The 27654-nt window shown below is 46.7% G+C and overlaps 1 protein-coding gene across 2 annotated transcripts in view; it reads right to left on the bottom strand.

Annotated features, from left to right (window-relative positions):
• The window catches only part of GALNT10 (polypeptide N-acetylgalactosaminyltransferase 10), a 256674-nt gene that overhangs the window by 142803 nt on the left and 86217 nt on the right, over positions 1-27654 (bottom strand). For both annotated transcript variants that reach the window (XM_002710328.5, XM_008255295.4), the window contains exon 2: positions 139-241. In XM_002710328.5, coding sequence (XP_002710374.2) covers positions 139-241 — 103 coding nt within the window. The remainder of the gene's footprint in view (positions 1-138; positions 242-27654) is intronic.

Here is a 27654-nt window from a genome sequence, read left to right as displayed (position 1 = left end):
GGTCCTGGGAGTCAGGGGAAGGGACAGGGGTAGACAAGGAGGACGTCAAGAGGAAGTCCAGACTCCTCCACTTCACACACAGTAGGTGCACACGCGCCCTCCAGGGACTCCGCCTGTGCAAGAGCCTGCCCTCCGTACCTACGCGCTGAGCATCCCTCCTGATGGCCTCCTTGTCATGCCAGTCTTTCAGCTTCTGTCCATCTCCCAGGAAAAAGATCTTCTTTTGCCGAATATGTGAGCCCTTGAAAAAAAAGAAAAGACAGAAATGTGAAAAAGAAGAACAGGAAAGAGAAGCTCAGTCACACAAAGCCAGGAATGACACTGCCTGAGGGAGCTCTGGTATTGATTGAATGACTGCAGCACTGTGTTCCACTCCTCACTTGCCCATTCCCATGGTGCACCTCTGCGAGTGCCTACCACATGCCAGCTCAGTGGGGAAAGGCCAGCAAGAAGGCAGAAGCACGGGGCCCACACCTGGGAACTCACAAAGCAGAGTAAGGGAAGAACAATACACATGTCCTTTTCATTCAGGGAAGAAAGGGCTAAGTGTGGGGCTATCCCCAGAAACGTAACGTGAGCCAACTACTGAACTTGCAGTAGTCTAGCATCTACACGAAAAAGGGAAATGTGAAGTCAGTATAAATGATATTAGACACTATGCATTTATGTGAAACATGTTCATTTCTTTTTCCTTTTTTTTTTTTTTTTTAATTTGACAGGTAGTTACAGACAGTGAGAGGGAGAGACAGAGAGAAAGGTCTTTCTTCCATTGGTTCATCCCCCAAATGGCCGCTATGGCTGGAGCTACGCCGATCTGAAGCCAGGAGCCAGGTGCTTTTTCCTGGTCTCCCACATGGGTGCAGGTGCCCAAGCACTTGGGCCATGCTCCACTGCCTTCCCGGGCCACAGCAGAGAGCTGGAAGAAGAGCAACTGGGACTAGAACCCAGGGCCCATATGGGATTCCGGCGCCACAGGCAGAGGATTCGCCTAGTGAGCCACGGCGCCAGCCCAAAACATATTCATTTCATATGTAATCAATGCAGACAGTGATCGAGGTGTTTTTCATTGTTTTGGGTGTGTACTAAGTCTCCAAAATACACTGTGTCTTTCACATGTGTGTTAACCGCGTTTGCTCAGAAGCTGCAGGTGGTCAGAGGCTGCACCTGGGCCAGGACAGGGTCTGTGGCTTAGATGAGAGGTCAGAGGAGGCACTGCAAGAGTGCACTTCCTCCAGGGAGGAATGGAGACAGTTTCATGGACACGAGGGCGTTGGGGTTGGGCCTTAGACCAGGGGAAATGAGAGGCAGGCGGGAGAACAGCTAGGATGTGGACTGCCAGGCACTGGGGGCGAATGGAGGAGCTGTGCTTGGCCTGAGGGGAGGGGCTCTGGGCACAGGCGCCCAGGCAGCTCTTGCTCATCTCTGCAGTCCCCAGCACCAGAGGGTGAACATTCGGCAAACATGTGTGCACTGTAGGAGTAAGCAATTGAGCAGCTGAAAAGAAAAAAAAAAGCATATACTCGCACAGCGCCCACAAGGGAGTGGCAGCCCGGGGGTGGGCTCTCACTACAGAGGCCGCACACCCATATCTGGGGTCATCAGAAGGGGTCTCCTGGTGCTTTCGGTCACCAACAGCTAAGCCTCCAGGCTCGGCCTGAGGCTCCGTAAGAGCCTCCCCCCAGGGACGCCCCAGCTGTCCATATTTCTCTACCACCTTCACACACACAGCAACAGCTTTCCCCATCACCCTGCCCAGTAAAAATCCCACAGACTTGGGCCTGCCATCGCGGTGGCAGCAATCCAACAGTTCTACTTCCTTGATAACGAACAAGGGAGGCTCCGACTGAGAGGCGAGCTGGACCTGAGTGCTCTCAAGAAGCCACCTGAATAAAATCATCCCCATGCCTGTTTGTTAAGTCTGTGGCCGATCTGCGTGTTATCAGATTGTCCGCAGCGGCTCAACCTCCCTCCAGAGGGTCTAGTGACAGCCACGATCCTTTGCGTCCTCTCTCCCACAGACCGCTGTGAGTCTCAAGAACACAGCTCTGAAGGAGAGTGTGCTAGCTGTCTTAGGAACAAAAATACCACAAAAAGCAAGGAGCCACGCATCACCAAGGCGGAGCCGCCAGGTCCTTAATGGACCACCTGGTCAGTGCACCCAGCTTCAGCTGCACTGAGCTGCGCTGCCCCTGGGGGGCCTCAGATGCTGCCTTGGGATGGGGCAGCAGGGGGAGTTTGCCCTCAGCTCCTTCCATCAGAGTAGCAAGGCATCTGTCTTCTTTATGGATTGGGGCTACATTTGAAAAAGTTCCTCTTCTAAAAACCAAACAGACTGAAAATCTTCTCAACTAGCCAACAAATATATCTGGAAACTGAGCAAGGCCCTCTTCCCCAGTACCACAGAAAAACCAGGCCCTGTTCTGTTTCTACGAGGTCAAGGTGGATCAGCCAGGAGCTGCCTGCGCTCCCCTCTCCAGCCCTCCCTCTTAGTTCCTTTTTCCTTTCCATAACACCCCCTCCCCCCCATTAGAAATGCTGGTTGATTTCTCGAGGTCATTGACAGGAGTAAGGCTCTGCAAATTGAGGCACAACTCTAAGGCTGTGGTCCCCGAAACAACAGTGCTGCAGCATCAGTGCCACTCGGGAACTCGTTAGAAACGCAAATTCCTGGGCACTCAGCTGAGATCTCCTGAGATGTCAACTCTGCAGGTGGGGCCCAGCAACCTGTGTTTTAATAAACCCTCCAAGAGATTCGGAAGCCCACCCCCACTGGAGAGCTGCGGGTCTACAATTAGGGAGTTGATAATTCTGCCTGCTCTCTGCTGATCAGAACAAGCCACGGCTATTGTAACCAGCTATGCAGATACTTATAATCAAACGTTGCAAAAACCCCGTGGGCCGAACGTGGTCACTGGCAACCACAATCTGGTGGTGTTTGTTTCGTTTTTTAAAATTCTACATTGAAAAAATAGGGAAGATTTCAGGCTGTTTTATCAAGATGTTTGGCTTCCCCTGAAAACCTAAGAGATAATCCCCACCATTCCTTAATGCATTTCACCTGGCTCTCACTGTGCATCTGTGCTACCTGGCTTGTTCTAGTGAGTCTGCAACAACACATTGGTATACAGAAGTGGATCCTGGATGGGTAAGATTAGGGACTGTGTTGTCTGAGGACTAGGAAGCAAGAAACCCTGGGAACATGGGAGGAGTGTACTTGTTCTGTGAGTCCTGGTACCAGAGTGAGTGTGAGTGGTAAAGTTACTAAATGATTGACAGGTCAGGAGAAGCTGGAGAAGCAATTCCAAAAGTTGGACTGCTGCTATGATGAGCCAGGGCCACTTGGAAGAAGAGGTTAGAGGAGGCCAGGAACAAGAAGACGGACCATTCTTCAGAGTGGGCAAGAGGGGAATCACATGTGGTGTTAGGATTCTCAAATTTTATTTATTTTTTATTTTTATTTTTTGACAGGCAGAGTGGACAGTGAGAGAGAGAGAGAGAGAGAGAGAAAGGTCTTCCTTTTTCCATTGGTTCACCCTCCAATGGCCGCCGCGGCCGGCGCGCTGCGGCCAGCGTATCGCGCTGATCCGAAGCCAGGAGCCAGGTGCTTCTCCTGGTCTCCCATGGGGCGCAGGGCCCAAGCACTTGGGCCGTCCTCCACTGCACTCCCAGGCCACAGCAGAAAGCTGGCCTGGAAGAGGGGCAACCGGGACAGAACCCGGCGCCCCAACTGGGACTAGAACCCCGTGTGCCCGCGCCGCAAGGCGGAGGATTAGCCTAGTGAACCATGGCGCCGGCCTTCTCAAATTTTAAACTGCAGTGAAAGTGTGTGTGGGAATCTTATTAATGCACAATCTGATAGAGTAGGTCTCGGTGGGGCCTGGGATCCTGCACTTCTAACAAGTTCCCAGGTGATGCTGATGCTGCTGGTCCACTGAAGACACTGAGTAGCAAGGGTTACGCATCCCTGAAAGTCCATGTCCAAAGTCTAGGATTCCACGAAAGGCACTGTTTTCTCCAAATGCTTGGCAAAGTCTTCTGATGCTACGAGGAATGGGGTACAGGGATGAAGTTCAGTCATGACCTCACAGCAGTAAACGCCTTGAACCGTGAACAGTGGATTGCTGAACTGACAGTGTTGAGAATGAAGGTTCCCAAGTCCTGGGACTTTCCTGCCTACCACCAATGCCTCTGCCTTAATCATGTGCTTATATCTGTCCTTCCCTCTCTCCCAAAATCTACAGAAATGATCTCTGCGGTTTCAGGTAGTCTCATTAGTCCTTAAATCTTCCCTAAATCAGGAGAACTCTGGAGCTGTTGACACAAGGAGTTCTACGTGTCTCTTGAACACATAGCTGCCGGAATCCTCAAATGTCTAAGCTAGGCAGCAGCTCAGAGACTTTGAGTCTGCCTCCTTTCCTTGCCTCTTAACAAATAGGAAAACTGAAGTCCAAATTGGCCAAGGTACCCAACCGAGGCCACACAAGCAGGCAAGAGGGTAACAGCCACATCCTTTGACTCCAGGATAACTTTTCATGGAACCTGCCCTTGCAGTGTGATCTTGCTCAACCTAAGGAGTCACAAGTACTTTTTCCACCTGGGAAGTGGAGATGGCATCAGAGAAGCTGAGAACAACCACAAACAGTGTATCCTGAGCACTCTCATTATGTACACATAGATTGTGGATACTGGCTCTTTTTTAGGACTTTAAGAATCTACTGGAAACTGACATCTTATCACTAAATCGCCTTGAAGGAGGACTCCAATTTTACTATATAGGCTAAAAAGGTCTCCAATAATAGGTAAGCAGGTGGAGAACTAATTTTGTTCTAAAATCACCAAGTATTCAGAACCCAAATGGCTCCTGGAATCCTACTCACAACCTCAACAAAAACTGTGGTCAGTTTTAGGTGGTTTAGGAGTCTGAGTCCATCTGTTTAATTTCTAGACACAGCACAGATAAAGCAAGCCCAGACTAAGGGCCGGCACTGTGGCACAGTAAGATAAACTTCCACTTGTACTGCCGGCACCCCATATGGGTGCCGGTTCGTGTCCCAGCTGTTCCTCTTCCAATCCAGCTCTCTGCTGCGGCCTGGGAAACCAGTGGAAGATGGCCCAAGTGCTTGGGCCCCTGCACCTATGTGGGAGACCTGGAAGAAGCTCCTGGCTCCTAGCTTTGGAATGGCCCAGCTCCCTCCGTTGCAGCCATTTGGGACAGTGAACCAGCGTCTGAAAGATCTCTCTCTCTCTCCCTCTCTCTGTCTGTAACTCTACTTGTCAAATAAATAAATAAAAATTCAAAAAAAAAAAAAAAAAAAGAAACCCCAGATCATTTGACTATCACCAAATGTTGATGGACACTGCTTTATGTGAGGCACCATGCTAGGCACGGGGCAGGCCAGAGCGATGTGAAGATATACGGGGTTTATAGCCAAAGCAGTCTCCTCAAAGGGTAGTTCTTAAGGGGCCAGGACTCTCATTACAGAGGCAAATTCCTGGGCCCCAACCTGAACCTGTTAAATCAAAGTATCTGGGGTTAGGAGCACAGAAAGCTGTTATGTTTAAACACGTGATTGTGATTAACAATAAACTTGGAAAACCACTTGAGTAAATCCAGCCACCTGATCTTATAGATAGGAACTCTGAGACTCACGGAGAATGGACTTGGTCTGAATACTATAGCTTGTCAGTGAATCTACCTTAGGCTACACTGGAGCTTACTGAAGTTGCAGGTGTGTCTATTTTGGCTTGTCAGGTAAATTCCTAGGTGAATCTCTGGCTCTTCTTGATAAATACAGGTGAATAAGTGAATGAATGAACAGTAGACTGCTCATCAGCTGGGGCAGGTAGTCCAGTTTAACGGCTCAGAGTACTCTGGTTCAAAGAGTTGGGAAAATCTGGCTTTCCCTTTGTAGGCCGGTGGACAACCGTTTCTGTGACTGATAAATACAGAAAAAGTACAGCACCGGTATCCAAGCCTGCGTTCTAGGAAGGAGTAACTGGCTCATCCACACAGAGTGTTCTGCTCCGCATGTGAGAGCCTCTCAGGGAGACCTACTATTGATACATTATTTTTAGAGAAAGGTTATGAAGACAAGGTACATTCTGGTGTTTGTGATGGCCGTGTTTGGAGGAATAGGACGGAGAATGGGAATCTAATAATAAAACTGTGGGTCCTGCAGAGGCAACCTATTTAACACCTGATCCAATTCAACTGGCTCTGGCTGATAACAGGATTTAGAGAGTTTCCTCATTAACAAGATGTCTTGGGCCCACGTGGAAAGTCGGTGTTCTTCAAGCAAAGGCAAAAACCTCAGAGTTAAGAGAGGCTGGCATTCTCTAAGAGAAACTCATGATACAAGCCCTGTAACAACGGGACAGGCACGAACACTGCTGCTCAAAAGACAAGCAATTCCCAGGCAATAGCAATCACTTAATATAATGTAAAAGAGCATGTCAATCCAGAGGTGATTTTAAGTTTCTTTAATTCTGCAGACACCAAGATTTGTCTGTAAAGGCTGTGATTATTCTCGCTCAGCAACCACCTTCTGCTACTTTTCTCCCCCTTAGTTTCTAGATGTCCTTCTGCTGAAGGAAGAGAAAGGGCGGGGAGGAGCATGGCTGGAGAAGTGGGTTTGTGGAGGAGGCTGGCAGAATTAATGTGGAAATCGCATTAAACCATAAGTTGGAAATGGCTTTCGACTGGCTGCTCTAAACAACTGCTTCTGGTATCCATGTGCTTTCACTTAGCATTCCACTAAATGAACTCATCAGTGTTCAGGCAGCTACACACTCACACACATACACATGGAATTTTAATCTTTGTTTAATCACTTTTAGCGTGCCTGGCACCCTTTGATGGCAGGAAAGGATGGTGGTGAAGCAAGGCAATTGCACTTGGCTCATGAAGAAAGACTGGTCCAAGTGCACAGTCAAATCCTCAGACCGCAGACCTGGCCACGCCTGCTCAGCAAGGACACTTGTGTCGCTGGCCAGGCTCGTGAGTGGAGGTCTGGAGGCACTAAGACAGCAAGTCACCTGCTTCTCCAAGGGCTGGGGCGGTATTACCACAGGAGGCTGCAGTACATTTTAGGTTGGCATCTGCCCATGTCCCTGTCCACTGCAGCGATTTGGCTCTGAGGTTTAAATGACCCTTCCTCTGTAATTCCAAACATTTGTTTATCTACTAAGTAGATTATTCTAATTATTCTCCTCTCTCTCTCTCTCTCTCTCACACACACACACACACACACACACACACACACACACACACAAGGTTACCTTCAAGATTATACTTCAAAGAGGATCAGGTAGGGCTTAATTTAGCTGAAATCATAAAGTTACTTTAAGAAGTATGGACAACTGGATTAGAGTCCTTTCTTTCTTTCTTTTTTTGACAGGCAGAGTTAGTGAGAGAGAGAGAGAGAGAGAGAGACAGAAAGAAAGGTCTTCCTTCCGTTGGTTCACCCCCCAAATGGCTGCCACGACTGGTGCACTGCACTGATCCAAAGCCAGGAGCCAGGTGCTTCCCCTGGTCTCCCATGCGGGTGCAGGGCCCAAGGACTTGGGCCATCCTCCACTGCCTTCCCAGGCCACAGCAGAGAGCTGGACTGGAAGAGGAGCAACTGTGACAGAATCCAGTGCCCCGACTAGGACTAGAACCCAGGGTGCCAGCACCAAAGGCAGAGGATTAGCCAAGTGAGCCACGGTGCCGGCAAGAGTCCTTTCTTCATGAGTTGTGAGGACATAAGTCGGATGGTTTTATTTATTCAGTCACTCAAAAAATGATTATTGGGAGCTGACCATATCCAGGAACTCTGGGAAAGACAATGATAAATAAGAGAGTCCATGCCCTCAGCAATCAGTGCAGACATGAGACTGCTATGTAAAGGAGGAAAAACATACAACGTTATACCATAATGCCTTAAAAGCAGTACAAGATAAATTCTACTGGTATTTATAAGGGCCCTCAAACTGAACTGTACCTGGGATGACCAGGACAGGGTTAATGGAAGAAGAGTCTTTGAGAAGGTGTGTGTGTTTAAAGATTTTATTTATTTATTTGAGAGAGTTACAGACAGAGGGAGAAACAGAGAGAAAGGTCTTCCACCTGCTTCTTCACTACCCAAATGGCTGCAACAACCAGAGCTGGACTGATCCAAAAACAGGAGCCAGGAGCTTCTTCTGCGTCTCCCACATGGGTGCAGGGGCCCAAGCACTTCAGCATCTTCTGCTTTCCCAGGCCATGAGCAGAGAGCTGGATAGGAAGAGGAGCAGCCGAGACACAAATTGGTGCCCATATGGGATGCCAGCACCACAGGTCTAGGATTAGCCTACTACACCACAGTGCCAGCCCCAAAGGTGTGGTTTTGATGGCAGCAATGAAAGGGACAGGTCAGCTAGAGGGAAAGTATGCACAGAGATGGAGGTTACAGTGTGCAGGACTAAGATACTTTAAAGCAAGGGGCCTAGCTGGGCTGGACTGAGTGAGGTGCAAGAGAGGAGCTATAAGATTGAGAAGGGAATCTGGACTAGAAGTAGACAGTCTTATGTTTATGTTTCTTTGCAGGTGGGAGCCACAGAGGGTCTTTGGGCAAGGAACAGGCTTTGGAGTAGAGCAGCAAGAATAAACATGTTATTTACTAACTACTCACTTTCAGTTAACCTCCAAACTTGCTTCCCGTGAAACCTGCAGGCAGAAAGATGTTTTGAGTTCATTTAGAGGAAATGTTCCTTTTCCATGGGCTGAGGACCATGCTGTTTCTGCATCACAGTCAGATGCGGCTGACCCAACCACAGTCCCTATCCAGTACGCTACTGTTTGGAGAAAACCTACGTTCAACTACAACCAGGACCAGGCTGCGTGGGACCACCACCCAACTTAAAGGATGCTGTTTATGAGTGAAAGGAGACTCTAAGACTCAGCAATCCTGAGACTGGCCGCGTTGGCCTGGCCCATGCTGGGCAAGTCCTGCTGTTCCCATCGGCAGCAGGGCCAGGCCAGTTTCCCCTGCTCCAATAAATCTGTTGTCCCAACACCAGGAGGCTAGAATCTGAAATTTGGATGGGGTCCCATTCCTTAAGGGGAAAGGTCAGTTACAAATGGGAGCCACTGTTTAAAAAGGCTGATGGTGCATTTCCAAGGGCAGGAGGGCACCCTCCCTCCCCGCCCAGCCTACCCTTTGTTTTCTAGGATGGCTCTAGAAAAGGTCATCTTCTACTGAAGGTGTGAAAGCTCATTAAAAGACTTTTTAAGCAGCAGGGAGAATGTCTATTATCTAAAGGGCAAGTGGAACCCTTAGTAACTTTTCCCTTCCATTCCAAAACAACAATTTCTTCAGAGTAAGTACCCAAATATTTTATCTAAAAAAAATGCAAAACCTCAAACCCACCCTAACTAATGGGGTTCATTTGCATCTCTCACCCATCCATCTATCCATGCATCTGTCTGTCCATCCATACATCCACTTAAATGTATAATGAGTACAAGCACAAGCCAGGCCCTGTGCTAGCTGCTAAGGATAACACTGGTGAGCAGGAGAGACAAGGGTCCTCCTCTCACAGAATTTAGAGGAGTGTGGCTGGCAGAGCAGGAAACACCGACTTTCACCCAGAATCACAAAGTTGCTACAGTTGGCAAATACATAAAAGAGGGATCTACTGCAAAAAAAAAGATTCCTTTTTTTCAGATCAGATTGGAGGGATCTGACCCACTCAGCAATGCTTCCCCAAGGAGACTGGAAAAAGAATTACATCAGTAGAGAGAAGAGAACACAGCAGTACAGAGGGACAAGCAAGGACATGCAAGGGCCCTGTGGCTGGACAAACATGAAACACAGGAAGAACTGAAAGAGCCATGTGTGGGGTACACAGAGCAGGAGGGGAGGTCGGATGTGGACCAGAGGGCAGAGATAAGGATTCCCCCTGGAGCATTTAGATGTGTGTTTTATATACAGAGGTGGCAAGGTCAGATTGTATTTGGAAAGCTCTCTTGGTGGCCAAGTGGAGAGGGGATTAGGAGGCCAAGAGTAAGGGTGGGAGGTCAGGCAGGAGCCATCACAGTGGTGCAGGCAGAGAAGTCACAAACCTGGGGCAGGATGACACAGGTGAGGCTGGGCAGACACAGATGGTCCATGGCCCTACAGAAGCAGGTGGGGCTCGGTGTTGGTTTCATCATGTGTTACTTCCCCATTTCAATACTATCTGTGGAGAGCAAGCCAAGGAAGCAGGGCTGAGATGGGACTGAATGTCTGTTTCACGCTCAGGAATTCAGTGACACGGCCAGAAAAGGGGCTAGAAATCCCAAGTGGGGAAGCTGGTGAGCTTCCCAAGTCCTCACGCTCAGGGACCCTATGCCCCATCATGTCCCCAGGGGCCCCAGTTCTCAGACACACACACCCCCACCCCCGCAAATGGTGTGGGCACTGTGGTGCTGACAGATCCTGTGCTTAGAAGATAAGTATTTTCATTAGCTCAGAAGACTCTGCAATGACTTCAACCACAGAAACGGCAATCAGTTTTCATGCTGGAGGAAAAATTGCCTAAACTGGACTCATGAGAGGTGGTTTGTCTTTATATTCCACAGGCGACTGTTAAGGGAGATTCTGATTTTATGTTATTTTCACTGTAAGTGGTGAGTTTATTACAGTCTAACTCTTTCGTAAGATAAGACTTGACTACATTATTATTGTCATTATATCCACTTTGTAGATGCCTAAACTGAGGCTTGGGGAGAAAATCGGCATGAAGGCATTTTGCAAACTGCCAACCATCACATTAGCGTAATCATCACAGCAAACAGCACTGGTCACATGCATCTGCCCACTGGTTCCCTGCCACTTGTCTAGGAAGGCACGAGGAACACGGTCTCAGGAGAGGGAAACTGGCTGAAGCTCATCGCACTTCTGCATCATCAACAGGGCAGTGCCCAGGGGGTCTTGACAGCCTCGGTCTGGCTGCTGGGGAGTGGTCACAGGAAAGCCTCTAAGGAGTGTTTCCTCAGAGGCTTGTGGGGCAGGCGAAGCAGAAAGCCTATGCTGCTTTGCACAGCAGGTGTGGCTGGTACTGAGCACAGCAGGTAGAACTGGCAAGCTCAAAAGAAGCCAAGTTCCAGCCTCTCAAGGACTAATGTACTGTTAGTCTCTTAGTTGGGGACTTCTGGCTGAGCCACTGAGGAATAAGGTCCTTGCTCTATTAGTAGTCATCATTATAAATACAATCTACTATATTCCAAAGACAAGAGGGTGGAGGAGCTCTTGCTTTGAAGTCAGAAAAACCTAGGTGGGGTCAAAGTTCAGGGGCTTACTAGCTCAACAGCCTGGGGCAAGTTACACCATTTTCCCACCTCTAAAGCAGGGGGAAACCAGTAGTATCTTGCATAAAGGTTACTGTGAGGATTAAGTGAGATTCATCAAGTATAGTTTTAACAGTGTTTGGCACTGAGGAAGCATGAAAAGTTGTAGCTACCATTAGGATAGTACTTTATAATTTGTAAAGTATTTTTATTTGTACTTCCTATTTATTCACTGCAGGCATACTAGGATAGAGACACACATTGCCAGCCTTCTCTGACTTTCTTCTTTCTGGATCCCACACTCTGAGACTCTTTCTCAACACCAGTGGGCTAGTGCTGGCCAGGAGACAGGACCCACCAGCTATACCTGCCTTGGGCTGGAAAAGTGAATTCCCAGGTACACCCAGTAGATGGTGATCTGCAGGACGACTGGCTGCTCACTCCTTGAAAAGGTCCCCCAAGAGGGCCAATGTGACTGACAGCAGTCCCCTCTCTGTGGCCCCATTCCATAGCTGCCGGGACCTTGCCTTGCACCACGCCTCATAGGTGACAGACTCCAGCTGTCTGCTGGGAGCTGAGACACCATCTCCTTGGATGGTCCACTGGATCCAGCAACCCTTTCTTTGCTACAGAACATGGATGGAGATCATCTTGGGCAGTTGGGACATGGAAAACTTCCTTCCTCTCTACAGATAGCTTCAGTTACTAGAGGATTCCTTCTGGTATCAGCTCCTTGCACTTCCTCCCGGTCCAACGGGAAAGTCTCTGATGAGATCATGATTACGATCTCTTCCACCTGCCACCTCAGAACCTCTGAACTCATCCCCTTGTCTCTGTTTCTCTCTGGTGGAGGCCATACGGGACTTTAGACTGCCCTGGCAGTACCCCCAGCACTCTCTTGCCTCCCCCAGCTCATTTTGGCATTGTTGCTTTTACATAATAATCTCATAAGACATCCCATGCCCTAGGCAGGGAACAAGAGGTACAACCACAACATGGCTTAGGGGATAGCTTTTCCAGAACACACCAAGCTGCTGTGAAAGCAGATGCTCCTGCAGGGATGAATCCAGACCTTCACTTTAGCATACTTCCCTGATGTGTGTCCTTAGAGCGTTATTATTGATCCTTTGCAATTTCATGGTCATTGGGGGTTCATTTGATTACTCTCTGTGTCTCCCCAAATTATAAGCCCCATGAAGGTAGGAGATATTTTTTTGTTTTTGTTTTTTTGCTAAACGAATGAATGGGAGGAGACACCTTTTGTTTCATCTTTTCTAGGTGAAGGAAAGGTCACTGAGGGATTAAGTATGTCTAATATAGTCACAAAGATTTAATACCATAAAGGGGTTCTGAGGATTAACTTTATCCTATGATTAAATGGCTTCAGGTCAATTTACTAGGCTACAGAACTCTAGAGAGAGCAGGTTCACTTGATCCTAAAATGATTTCTAAAAGATGCAATAGCTTTGAACTCTTGTACTTTGCTCCTTCTTCCCTTTTTCAAACTGTGTTCTTTCTGGATTCCTAACCTTAAAGTTTGTGGCAGAAATTGCAGTATGTCCCCTAGGAGCTGTTCTCCTTTTCAACCACAGTAATAGAAATTTTAGCTGGGAATATGACTGCCTGGAATAAAGATAATATTTCCCTGACACCTTTGCCACTCTATGGGGCCTAGCTAGGTTCTGCCTGATGAGACGTGAGTGGAGGTGCTGTGAGGCAGCCTCCTAGAACCTGCCTGGAGACAGGACAGGTGTGCCCCTCTGCCTTCTTTTTCCATCCCTTTCTCTATTTGGCTGTATAGAAGGCAAAAGCTACCACAATGGGCCATGTGGTAGGGATGCATCCTAGGGATGGCGGAGCCATTAGCAGGAAGGAGTCCAGGTTCTTGGGGACTTAATGGAGCAGAACTGTCCTGCCAGTCTACCCTGAACTGCAAACCTCCAGAATTTTAAGGGAGAGAAAAATAAACTTCTATCTCAGTTGAGCATTCAAGTCTAATTTTTATTCAACCATCTAGAAGCTTGAAGACTGAGAAGTAGCTTGGTGTGGTGGCTAGCACCATGAAACAGGACCTAGGAGATCCAGGTTTCAGACCTCTGGCTCTGCATTTATGCAGGTCTTCCTTTCTTCCTTTCTTTTAATTTGGAAGGCAGAAGATAAAGAGAACTCCTCAAATGCCGATAATAGATGAAGTTGGGCCACGCCAAAGCCAGGAACCCAGAATTCAATCCAAGTCTCCCAAGTAGATGGCAAAGACCAACTACGTGAGCCATCACTTCCTGCCTCCCAGGGTGCACACTAGCCAGAAGCTGAATCAGGGGCCAGCACTGTGGCGTGGAAGGTTAAGCCTCTGCCTGCAGTGCTGACATCCCATATGGGTGCTAGTTCTAGTCCTGGCTGTTCCATTTCCAATCCTGCTCCCTGCTAATGTACCTGGAAAAGTAGCAAAGGATGGCCCAAATTCTTGGGTCCCTGCACCAAGTGTGAGACCTGGAAGAAACTCCTGGCTCTTGGTTTTGGCCTGGTGCAGCCCCAGCTGTTACTGCCATTTGGAGAGTGAACTAGCAGATGGAAAATCTCTCTCATTATCTCTTTCTCTCCTTCTCTCTCTGAAAATTTCCCTTCAAATAAGTTTAAAAAGCAGCAGCAGCAGCTGAGACTCAAACCCAGGTCCTCTGATGAGGGATTTGGGCATCCCAAGTGGTGTCTTAACTGATGCACCACTCACCCACCACCACTGTCTTTCTAGGTATCCATTCATTGACTGTAAAAAGAAGATGGAAATAGTATCTTTCCCTAACATGAATGTCTATATAAGAAATGCTGAAGAATCTACAAAACAGCTACTAGAATGAGTAAGGCCAGCACTGTCACAGAATAGAGTTGATATGCAAACATCAATTTTATCTCTAAATATTAGCAATGAAACACTGGAAATTAAAATAAAAATACTGATGGCAATGGTGCAAAATTTTTTTTAAATATTTAAGGAATAAGTCTAATAAAAATGTATAAAACCTATAGACCAAAAACTATAACACTGTTGGAAAAATAAAAGAATTAAATAAATAGGGTGGGGCCAGCGCTGTGGCGTATTGGGTAAAACCTCCGCCTGCAGTGCCAGCATCCCACATGGGCGCCGGTTTGTGTCCCGGCCACTCCACTTCTGATCCAGCTCTCTGCTATGGCCTGGGAAAGCAATAGAAGATGGCCCAAGTCCTCAGGCCCCTGTACCTGCGTGGGAGACCCAGAAGGAGCTCCTGGCTCCTGGCTTCGAATCAGCGCAGCTCCTGCCATTGTGGCCCTCTAGGGAGTGAAACAGCAAATGGACAATCTCTCGCTCTCTCTCTCTCTGCCTCTCCCTCTCTCTGTGTAACTCTGACTTTCAAGTAAACAAATAAATCTTTAAAAATAAATGAATAAATAAATAGGGTGATTTATCATGTTAATAAGGTAGAAGATACAACTGCACTAAGATGTCAATCCTCTTGAAATTGATATATAGACTCACTACAATCTTCGTAGACAATGACATGACAATGGACTTAGAGGAAAAGCCGAAGAGAGAGAAAGAACAAAGGTGGAGACCTTACACGTCCCAGTTCCAAGGTTTACTCTAAGGCTACAGTGATCAAGAGAGTGTGATGCTAGAGTAAGGACAGAAATGTGCTCAATGGAATGGAGTAGAGAGTCCAGAGAGTTATGTAGTTAGTCAATTTTGAACAAAGTTGCTAAAGAAATTTAATAGGTAAAGGACAGTTTTTTTTTTTTTTTCAACACACGGTGGTGGAACAATTAGAAATCTGTATGATGAAAAATAACTCTCAACCCTACCTCATACCATATACAAAAGTAAACTTGAACAGGATTATAGGCCAAATGTTAAAGAGTCAAAACTATAAGTTTTATAGAAGGAAATATGTGAGGAAATCTTAATGACTTTAGGCAAAGGTTTCTAAGATGGTACACAAACAGCATAAAATATGGGCACCTTGAAATGTTTCACCATTAAAAGCTTTTGCTATTCACAGTCAAGCCATGGACTGGGAGAATCTATCAGCAAAACGTGTATTTCATGAAGGACTTCCATTCAGAATGCATAAAGAATTCTTGCAACTCAAGGGAATCAGTCATTAGGGTAATGAACATCAAAGCCATCATGAAATACCATTTTACACCTCCTAGGTTAGCCATAATTTATAAAATGGAAAATAACAAGTGTTGGTGAGGATGTGGGTGGAAAAAATGTAGCTCCTGTGCATTGTCGGTGGGAATGCAAAATGGTGTAGCTGCTGCAGAAAACAGTTTGGTGGCTTCGCCAAAGGTGAAACAAGGAACTACTCCATGATGCAGACATTCCACTCCTCGGTGTACAGGTGGGAGAACTGAAACAGATGTCCGTACACCAGCACTCACAGCAGCATGATTCACAAGAGCCAAAAGGTGCAAAAAACTTAAGTACCAATGACAGATCAAGGTATTAACAACCCGTTAACATGTGACATTCACATACAATGGGATGTTATTTAGCCATAAAAAGGATATAACTTTGACACAAGCTACAACATGGATGGACCTTGAAAATACTAAGCTTAGTGAAACAAACCTGACACAGAGGACATTTACTATATGATTCCACTTGTACAAAGTACTCAGAAGAGGCAAATTCACAGACACAAAAGGTAGAAAAGAGGTTACTAAGGAATAAGGACAGGGAAGTATTACTGTTGAGAATGATAAAAAAATTGAATATAAACAGAGGTAATGTATTTAATGCCATGGAAATATCTGCTTATGGTTAAAATGATAATTTTTAGATATATTTTATCACAATAAAACAATTATTATGGCTGTCCTCCTTCTACCCCCCCCAATCTAATTCTTCCAGTTTTCAACCTTTATCTATTCTCATGTCATGTGGAGATTCATATTGTACACTAGCATAATAAAGGCTCTTTGAAAGCTCATAGAAAAGAAAGCAGTGTACCTTTGTGCAATCCAACATTTCACAAATTTCTTTGGCTAGAAGTCCCCCTGACCCGCTAGGTAATGAGAAACGTTCCTAGGGAACTCACCGGCTCTTTGGTGCTGACACCCGCAAGGTTTATGAGGGCTACATGACTCCTCCCTTCAACACATGCAATCTAGCTTTGTTCTATTTTGTTTTGCTTTAAAAACATGTAGATGGCAAGCTGACATTCTAACTTGGAAGGAGGAAAGTAAAGTTTGCGACAGGCGCAGTGCTGTGGCACTGCCTGTGAAGCTGCTGCTTGGGATCCCTGCATCCCTTAGCAGAGCGCTGGTTTCTGTCCCAGCTGCTCTGCCTGCCCTCCAGCTCACTCCTTGTTTATGTGCCTGGGAAGCAACCAATGAGGGCCCAAGTACTTGGGTTTCTGCCATCCATGTGGGAGACCAGGATGGAGTTTCTGGCTCCTGATTTCAGGCTCAGTTCCAAGAGCTGCAGCCATTTGGGGAGTGAACCAGAAGATGGAAGATATCTCTCTGTGTGTGACTCTGTCTTCCAAATAAATAAATCTTTAAAAAAAAACCTTTATGATAATATAACACATTTTAAAGGGAGGTTTCAGTGAACTTTTGAAGCATCTGATGTCCATCTTTCTATTCACCCATCCATTTACCCATTTATCCACTTACCAAACACGTTGACTATTTCATGGTCTTGGGTTAACTGCTTTAAGGAATGGCATAAAGGCAACACTGTCAATACAAAATAGGCTGTATTTGACATTATTTTCTTCTAAAAATTGTGATGGGACCTGGGAGAAGAATCGTGAACTCTTCTCCCAGAATGGCTCTGCAGAGGGGCAGTGGGCTGGGTGCTGATGGATGAATATGTCATGGGCTAGTGGAGGCACCACGCTAGCAAAGCTCATCCTGAAATAGTTCTCTTTTACCTTCCAATCAGAATAATAATTTTAGACTCTTCTTAAGACTGGCTCTTAAAAAAAAATGGTAATCGATCACTTTACATTTTCCAAATAGTTTCTCACATCTAAGTTTCTCCAACAACCTGGGCTTAGCTTGGGGGAAAACATATGTGAAATTCTTTTATTCTATGGATTTATTCTATGGATTTAGGAAGACTTCCCAGGATGACAAAATTGACTGGAAAACTGCTCTCAATTCTCCACCCCTCCCACATCCATGCCTTTTGTAATGGGATTGTGCAGCTCCCCCCACCAAGGATGGAAACTTATTTCCCCACCTGTTGAAGTTAGGCTGGCTTCCTGACTTGCTTTGGCCTAAAGAACGAGGCAGAAATGACAGTGTGCCGTTCGGAGTCTAAGCCTCAGGACATCACACTTTTCTCCCTACATGTTTACTCCTTTGTCCCCTCTAGGAGAAAAAGCCCAGTCTGGAATTTTAGAAAATATTAGAGGCAAGTGAATGTGAGGCATGCAGAGAAGAACCCAGGCCTCACTAGACCAGCCAATAGCCCTCAAAAAAATCTGTATGAGGAGCCCCGCCACGACCAGCAGAGCCAGCAGACTCACCCACAGCAAAAGACTCATGACTGAGCACAAAGTAGGCTGGAGAACACCCCTGACTGCCTGAAGGCTCCTAAGCAATAACGTATGGTTGTTGTCTGAAGGCATGGACCTCTGGGCCCATTGTTATGCAACACCATTTATGGTAAGAGGTAAGCCACAAATTGACTTTGGAGAAAATCCAGGTCATCTCTGTATTTGCATTGTGCTAAAACAGAAAGGGAGCTGTTTGAATCCTGTCCTCCCACCTCATTTTTAAAGACCTAAATCATACCCTCTTTCGAGCTTCAGTTGCGATACCACATCCTTAAGAAGCCCTAATTCTGTGTCCCTCCACGAGAAATAACCCTCCTTCCCCCTGACCTCTTGCTGCACTCACTCTACCTTTTTCTTCTTGGAAGTTAGCATTTCAGGTCTTAAATCACAGCCATTGGTATACATGTCATCTCCTCCTACTGAACTCTGAACTGCTGGTTTTAAACCGTGATGAAAAACCATCAGGCTTTAATTTCCAGTTCACTGAGAACCAAACAATCTGTGGTTCGCAAAATTCTGAGAACACCTTTCAGTGACCTTCCTCCTTTTATATTCCCTGCCCTTACAGTGTGGATGACACCTGTGAGTATTATGGGGTACCATTTCTGTGATTAGCCTAGGTTATATGGCAGAGGGATATTATCCAGATCAATTTAACCTGACGGCCCTCTCAAATCTGAAAGCTTCCTCCATCTGGTAGCGTAAGAGGAAGTCAAAGTGATTCAAAGAGTGGAACTCAATCTGATGTGGCTTTGTAAATTGATGAGTATATTGGTGGCCTTGAAGACCAGAGAGTAGCATTGGCTGATAACAGCCAGTGAGGGTGCCGTGGCTCACTTGGCTAATCCTCCGCCTGCAGCGCCGGCACCCGGGGTTCCAGACCCGCTTGGGGCACTGGGTACTAGTCCTGGTTGCTTCTCTTCCGGTCCAGCTCTCTGCTGTGGCCCGGGAGGGCAGCAGAGGATGGCCTAAGTGCTTGGGTCCCTGCACCAGCATGGGAGACCGGGAGGAGGCACCCGGCTCCTGGCTTCGGATTGGCACAGCGCCAGCCGTGGCGGCCAATAGGGGAGTGAACCAACAGAAGACCTAAATCATACCCTCACTGTCTATAACTCTACCTGTCAAATTAAAAATAATAAGTAAATAAATAAATAAATACATAAAAACAGCCAGTGAGAAAACAGGGACTTCTATCCTACAATCACAGGGAACTAACTCTGCCAACAGTCTGAATGAGTCTGGAAGTGTATTATTCTCCAGAGCCTCCAAGTGCCCAGCTGGCTGACAGCTTGATTTTGGCCTTGTGAGACCCTAAGAAGAAAATCAATTGAATCTGCTTGGACTCATGACCTATAAACATCTGAGATAATAAATGTTTACTGTTTTAAGCCATAAAATTTGTAGTAGCTTGTTACATAGCAACAGAAAACACACACACCTCTCTATAGAATGGCAAACTACATTTTCCCAAAGCTGAGTACAACAAAAGTCTTCTGTTCCACGTGTTTTAGAACTTTTCCACCAGCCAGTTCAGCAGTGGAATCCATGTCCCCTTCCTTAGAACCTGAACTGACCTTTGAGAACGCTTCAGTCAACTGAGCTGGGCAGGAGCTGGGCAAAATGACTTTATGAGACAAGATCATAAAAACACCATGGGGCCGGCGCTGCGGCTCACTAGGCTAATCCTCCGCCTTGCGGCGCCAGCACACCGGGTTCTAGTCCCGGTTGGGGCGCCGGATTCTGTCCCGGTTGCCCCTCTTCCAGGCCAGCTCTCTGCTGTGGCCCGGGAGTGCAGTGGAGGATGGCCCAAGTGCTTGGGCCCTGCACCCCATGGGAGACCAGGATAAGTACCTGGCTCCTGCCATCGGATCAGCACGGTGCGCCGGCCACAGTGTGCTGGCCGCGGCGGCCATTGGAGGGTGAACCAACGGCAAAGGACCTTTCTCTCTGTCTCTCTCTCTCACTGTCCACTCTGCCTGTTAAAAACAAACAAACAAAACCGCCATGGACTTCTTCCTTGTCTCCTTAGGACATTCATTACTGGAACCAGCCCACTCCATCATGAAGAAGCTTCTCTGTGGAAGCCAACACTGAAAGGAACCAAGAGCTCCCACCAACGTATCCAGCCATGTGAATGAGTTATTTTGGAAGTGGACCCTGTTGAACCATGCTGACCCACACTGGCCGGTACTGTGAGGTGCAGAGACAAATCACTCTGTGAAGCTTAGACTGTAGATTTATAAGCAAATAAACGACAGTTGTTTTAATCCACTAAGTTGTAGGGCAATCTGTTAAGTATCAATAGCAACTGGAGCAAGTATGCAGCTTATGTCACATGCAATTCACCACCTGAGCCTGACAGATGAGTGGACTGATCTCTATCCATTCAACCACATGAGTCCACTGAGCATGCACTCGGCTGTCACAGCAACGTCAGGCTGCCACAGACATTCCTGAATGTTTCTCCTCAATTCCCATATTTATCTCTTTGTGAACTGGTGCCAGTCAGCAGCCAGCATTTTCAGAGGTACTGCCATAAAATATCTTGGGGGCCAGGCCTCTTCTTATTCACCTCTGCATTCTCTCAAGTGCCTGCTAGAATTCCTGGAAACAGGAGGACTTGGACTGAATGGAAGACCCAAAGACAGCTGAGGCAGTAAGCTTGACTCACTCATTTTATGGATGATGAAGAGGTTGTGCAGAGAGGTGAAGGTTCTACAGTCAGGGCCATAGAATGAGCTATTGGCAGAGCCAGAGAAAGGCATAGAATTCCTGAAAACTCCCAATCTAGGCTTTGCAAAGCCAGCTGTCTGTGTGTGGAGGGGGGTCGTCCTGGTAAAAGACAATCCAGGAGAGGAGCCTGGAGAAAAGCAGATGCATGCTCTTGGGAAGGGGGCAGCTGCCATCCCAGCTCTGGCTGCTGTTGCCAAGTAAGAGCCAATAAACTGAATGCTCATTTTTTTAAAACTTTTATTTAATAAATATAAATTTCCAAATTGCAGCTTTTGGATTACAGTGGCTTCCCCCGCCCCCATAACTTCCCTCCCACCCACAACCCTCCCCTCTCCCATCCCATTCACATCAAGATTCATTTTCAATTCTCTTTATATACCGAAGATCAATTTAGTATATATTAAAGATTTCAACAGTTTGCACCCACACAGAAACACAAAGTGTAAAGTACTGTTTGATTACTAGTTATACCATTGATTCATATAGTACAACACATTAAGGACAGAGATCCTACATGAGGAGTAAGTGCATAGTAACTCCTGTTGTTGATTTAACAATTGACATTCTTGTTTATGGCATCAGTAATCACCCTAGGCGCTTGTCATGAGTTGCTAAGGCTATGGAAGCCTTTTGAGTTCGCCAACTCCGATCTTACTTAGACAGGGTCATAGTCAAAGTGGAAGTTCTCTCCTCCCTTCAGAGAAAGGTACCTCCTTCTTTGATGGCCCGTTCTTTCCTCTGGGATCTCACTCACAGAGATCTTTCATTTAGGTTTTGGGTTTGTTTTTTTTTTTTTTTTTCCCCACAATGTCTTGACTTTCCATGCCTGAAATACTCTCATGGGCTTTTTAGCCGGATCTGAATACCTTAAGGGGTGATTCTGAGGCCAGAGTGCTATTTAAGACATCTGCCATTCTATGAGTTTGCTGTATATCCCGCTTCCCATGTTGGATTGTTCTCTCCTTTTTAATTCTATCAGTTAGTATTAGCAGACACTAGTCTTGTTTATGTGATTCCTTTGACTCTTAATCCTATTTTTCAAGAGAGGAAATCCAAATGGCCAACAGAAACATGAAAAAATGTTCAGGATCACTAGCAATCAGGGAAATGCAAATCAAAACCACAAGGAGGTTTCACCTTACCCTGGTTAGAATGGCTCACATTCAGAAATCTACCAACAACAGATGCTGGCGAGGATGTGGGGAAAAAGGGACACTAACCCACTGTTGGTGGGAATACAAACTGGTAAAGCCACTATGGAAGTCAGTTTGGAGAGTCCTCGGAAACCTGAATATAACCCTACCATACAACCCAGCCATCCCACTCCTTGGAATTTACCCAAAGGAAATGAAATTGGCAAATAAAAGAGCTGTCTGCACCTTAATGTTTATTGCAGCTCAATTCACAATAGCTAAGACAGAGAATCAACCTAAATGCCCATCAACAGAAGACTGGATAAAGAAATTATGGGATATGTACTCTATAGAATACTATACAGCAGTCAAAAACAATGAAATCCGGTCATTTGCAACAAAATGGAGGAATTTGGAAAACATCATGCTGAGTGAATGAAGCCAGCCCCAGAGAGACAAATATCATATGTTCTCCCTGATCGGTGACAACTAACCGAGCACCAAAATGGCAACCTGTTGAAGTGAAATGGACACTATGAGAAACAATGACTTGATCAGCCCTTGACCTGACTGTCAAGGAACAACTTAATACTTTATCCCTTTTAGTATTTTGTTGTTGTTGTTCTACTTAATACTCTTGGTTGAACTCTTTCATTAACACACAATTATTCTTAGGTGTTTAAAATTTTTTTTTTTTTTTTGACAGGCAGAGTGGACAGTGTGAGAGAGAGAGAGAGAGAGAGAAAGGTCTTCCTTTGCCGTTGGTTCACCCTCCAATGGCCGCCGCGGCCGGCGCGCTGCGGCCGGCGCACCGCGCTGATCCGATGGCAGGAGTCAGGAGCCAGGTGCTTTTCCTGGTCTCCCATGGGGTGCAGGGCCCAAGCACCTGGGCCATCCTCCACTGCACTCCCTGGCCACAGCAGAGGGCTGGCCTGGAAGAGGGGCAACCAGGACAGAATCCGGCGCCCCAACCGGGACTAGAACCCGGTGTGCCGGCGCCGCTAGGCGGAGGATTAGCCTAGTGAGCCGCGACGCCGGCCTCTTAGGTGTTTAAATTTAACTGAAAAGTGATTCCTGTTAAATATAAGAGTGGGAATAAGAGAGGGAGGAGATGTACAATTTGGCACATGCTCAATTGGACTTGCCCCGAATGGTAGAGTTAGAAATGTGCCAGGGGATTCCAATTCAATCCCATCAAAGTGGCATGTACCAATGCCATCTCACTAGTCAAAGTGATCAGTTTCAGTTCATACTTGATCACAATGATAGGATTAAGTGTCAAAGGGATCACATAAACAAGACTAGTGTCTGAATGCTCATTTTTTAAAGGGAAGCTAGAGAGTTAGATTTCTAGAGACTATTTTCTGGTTTTTAATATATTACACTAGATAAACAAACATGTTTGCAGACTAAATCTTGTCCAGCAAGTTGCCAATCTGCAATTCTTGATCTGGCTGAACACCTCCAGTTTACAGATTTTGCCATGAATTTGCAGGAAGAGAAAGCAAGACTTTTTTCTGACTTGTCCAGGAATTTGATAATGATGATGATGATGATGATGATGATGAAAAATAAGATTTCAAACATTTATCGAGCTCCTACTATGGGCAGGGCACTAGGCCAAGCACGCTCTTAGGCCTACAATCCCATTGAGGCTTTTCAACAGAACTAGGAAATAGGTACTAGCATTTCTCCTTTTCACAAATTTCAAGAAATTAAGCAACTTGCCAAGCACATAGAGCAAGTAGGCAGCAGGTTCATAAGCACATTTTTATGGCATGAATGGGTCTTCTACCACCTCAGAAAGCTTCACTATATCTTTAGCATCCTGCCTATCAAAGCCCCTCACATTCAGTTTTTCCTGGAATGGTTGCAAAAGCCACCTTTTAACATTTTTGTATGTATTCAGACCAGGAGAAGCAATGCAAGGATGATCCTTTTCCTATCTTCCAGAGTCTGAGTGACACACAGCCTGTGCCCACCTCACCCTTGCCAATGGCTTTCTTCCCAAAGGGCCAGGGCACATCTGTAGTTACTGCAGTGTAAGCAAGAAGCAGCTTGTGCCACAGGGCAGGAATTCCCCAGCTTCCTTTGCTAAATTGAAGGGAAACATAGAACCGATGAAAAAAGGGGCCTGAAAGAAATCATTTAAACCTGTTATTTTCAAACTATGTTCAATGGATCCAGTGGAGATGCCTCAACTGTGAGTTGGAGGGGGCGTCCCAGCAAGAGGAGCTCAGATTGTCTCTTTCCTACACATTAATTAGGCTTTCAAGTTAAGATTATGTGAAAAGTGCTCTACTGCTTAAAAAAACAAGTTGGAGAACCAATGATCTAATCTAACCCTTCACTGCATTTTTAATGCCAAAGCCTATAATTTAATTTGCAATTATAAAAATAATAAAAGCATGTGATGAAAGATTCAAACAGCAAAAAGGGTATACAATGAAAAATAAAACTCTCTCCCTATTCCCTACTTCTAGTCTCATTCCCCAGAGATGCACACTATCCACAGTTTCTTGTGTTTCTTCCATAATTTTTAACAAGGAAATTGAAGCCCAGAGGTTGGCTTGTCTGAGATGATTTACCCAGGCCCAGGGCTATTTACTGGACATTATGCTCCTGGCACTTTTCTCTCCCTTTATTACCAGTGAAAGTCTCAAATGGTCCCACAGACTGCATCTACAATGTCAGAAACCACACATTGTGCGTGTGCTGGCCTTACTTACTGAACAGGAAGATCTCACATCTTTTCCATGTGATCCTATTTCTCCATAATCTTCATTTCACATGGTGGAGAAACAACCAGAATCAGGTTCTCAACACTGGCCAGCGTTCAAGCCAGGAGCAATGGCTGTGAAACTGCACGCTCAGCAAGTGGTCTGTACTGTTAAATCAAAGTCCTTCAATATGGAAGGGCAACACCTCCATAACTTTGGCCTCAGGGGCTGCTGCTCCAACAGTATTGGGTCCTCACTGAGTACACTCCCAGTCTCTCCCCTGCTTTCCTGCCCTAATGTTCCTTCCTCCCCTTTCCCCCCTTCCCAACTTTACTACTTGCCTGCTATGCCTCCATCATTCTGGCATTCCTCACCTGCAGCCCTCTTTCCTACCTGCTGGAGATTTTGGATACATCTCCAGGTTGATCTCATGTCCTGCCTGGTAGTCAAGAGTGCATAAGACAGAGCACCAGGCCTCTCTCTTCCCCAGAAGGATAACATTTATTGGGCTTTCCCCATGCCAGGCTCAGTGCCAGGCAATTTCCAGTCCTTAGCCTCACCACAAGCCAAGAAGGTGGCACTATTATAATCAGCCCTATTTTACAGGACAGGAACACAGAGCTGCTTAACCCAAGGCTCGGGAAGGATTTGTTCAAGTTCCTAAAGCTGGCAAGTTACCCTTGACCAAGGCCTTTGACAACAATTCCACCGATTATACTAGTTCACAATATGTTCCTGAAGGGGGACAGAGCACCACAAGTAACCCTGGTTGACTCTTATCAATCTGCCTCCCTCCATTTATTCAACAGCCAGGCTCCTACTTGAGGTTCTTGAAGTGGACTGAGTCCTAAAGTAGTGCACAGATCTGGGAAGAAATTAATCCCACTTTACATGTTGCCAGTTGTGCAGACTCCCTGTTGTTGCCTAGGTTACCTGCCTGGAGTTGAAGCCACTGCTGATCACTTTCCTATTTACCTTAATTAATCTGATTGGCGGGGCTCCTTCTGGAAGGATGCTCAGTCCCCTAACCCTGCTGTATCCCTGGGATGAGCAAGGAAACTGGGGAGCATTGCTTGGTGGACCAACTTACATGCTGCAGGGAGGCAGCCCTGGGAGTCAGTGTGGGCAAGGAAGACCACCATTGAGGGGTCATCCGGCACCACAGGGGAAAAGAGAAGCTCACTTTCAATGGTGTTCACCTGACAAAAAATCTCAACTTTCACTCAGAAGGCAAAAATGCACTGGCAGACAAAGTATAATTATGTCGTATTATTCGGGCTATTCAAAAGGAAGGCATGGACCTGAGAAAATAGCTGTGTCACCTGTGCTCTGTCAAAGGCCTTGTTTCAATTTTTCTGGCTTTAACAAAATTACACAGGAAGAAGGCAGTGAGTTTGGGGAGAGACCTCTCCTCTTCATGCTGCAGAGAGCTTGTTTTCTAACAAGCATGCTCTGTTGGCTGACCTGAACCTAAGCGTGGATCTACTGCAGATTATCTGGCTTTCACCTCTTGCCTCCTTTGCAGTGTTACAGTTTCTGGAAGGAGTCACAGAGGAGTGGACATGTGGTACTTACTGGGTCATTGTCTGAGATACGTCAGGGCTCGAAGGACATGAAATCCAAAGACATACTAACCTCTGCTTCCTCACCAAACAGAAGTGGATATATGAGACAGACAGATGACATGCCCCCACACACCTGTGGACTTAGAAAGTCTGAATGCAGTACACAGTAACCTAAAGAAGCCTGTGACTATTATTAAACCCTTCCACTAAGCCGCTTTCCATACAGCCTACCCTCATTTACAGGACTTAAGCATTTTTCTAAGCTTTATTGTTTTTTCAATCATATCACTTATCTATCAGAGTGTTTTTAAATTTTTTAAAAATGTACTTGAAAGGTAGAGAGTCACACATACACACAGGGAGAGAGAGATTTTTTTTTTTTTTTTGACTGGCAGAGTGGACAGTGAGAGAGAGAGAGACAGAGAGAAAGGTCTTCCTTTTGCCGTTGGTTCACCCTCCAATGGCCGCCACGGCCGGCGCGCTGCAGCCGGCGCACCGCACTGATCCGAAGCCAGGAGCCAGGTGCTTTTCCTGGTCTCCCATGGGGTGCAGGGCCCAAGCACTTGGGCCATCCTCCACTACCTTCCCGGGCCACAGCAGAGAGCTGGCCTGGAAGAGGGGCAACCGGGACAGAATCCGGTGCCCCCACCGGGACTAGAACCCGGTGTGCTGGTGCTGCAAGGTGGAGGATTAGCCTAGTGAGCCGCGGCGCTGGCTGAGAGAAATCTTCTATCCACTGGTTCACTCCCCCAGATGCCTGCAACAGCCAAATACCAAAGCCTGGAATTCCATCTGGGTCTCAGAAACGGGCCTAAGTACTTGGGCCAACATCTGATGCCTTCTAGGCGCCTAAGCAGGAAGCTAGATGGGAAGTGGATCAGTTGGGACTTGAGCCGGCTCTGTGATATGGAATGCAGATACCCAAGTGGCAGCTTAACCCTCTGTGCTAATGCCCTTATCATTTTTAATACACACAGTCAGCAACAGCAGCTGGTACAGCAGGTTAGTTCCCACTGGCTATTTGCAGTTCCAGCAGTTAGGATTTCACAAACATGAGTGTGACACATAATGACCAGGCCTCAGTTTCTTCATTTGAAGAAGGGGCAGGGAGAACAGCTGCCAAAGCTACTGTTCCAGCTGATGGAAAATCAAAGGGGGGCACGCACTGTAGCATAGCAGGTAAAGCTGCTGCCTGGGCCGGCAGCTCACTAGGCTAATCTTCTGCCTGCGGCGCCGGTACACCGGGTTCTAGTCCCGGTTGCCCCTCTTCCAGGCTAGCTCTCTGCTGGGGCCCCAGGAAGGCAGTGGAGGATGGTCCAAGTGCCTGAGCCCTGCACCTGCATGGGAGACCAGGATAAGTACCTGGCTCCTGCCTTCGGATCAGCATGGTGCGCCAGCTGCAGCGGCCATTGGAGGGTGAACCAACAGAAAAAGGAAGACCTTTCTCTCTGTGTCTCTCTCTCACTGCCCACTCTGCCTGTCAAAAAAAAAAAAAAAAAAAAAGAAAGCTGCTGCCTACAGAACCGGCATCCCATATGGGCTCCTGTTCCAGTCCTGGCTGCTCCACTTCTGATCCAGCTCTCCACTATGGCCTGGCAAAGCAGTAGCAGATGGCCCAAGTCCTTGGGCCCCTGCACTCACATAGGAGACCCAGCAAAGGCTCCTGGC

Source organism: Oryctolagus cuniculus, chromosome 6 (genome assembly GCF_964237555.1).
Source record: "Oryctolagus cuniculus chromosome 6, mOryCun1.1, whole genome shotgun sequence".
NCBI lineage: Eukaryota > Metazoa > Chordata > Mammalia > Lagomorpha > Leporidae > Oryctolagus > Oryctolagus cuniculus.
The sequence above is the reverse complement of the archived record's forward strand: the minus strand, read 5'-3'. Positions and strand labels throughout refer to the sequence as shown.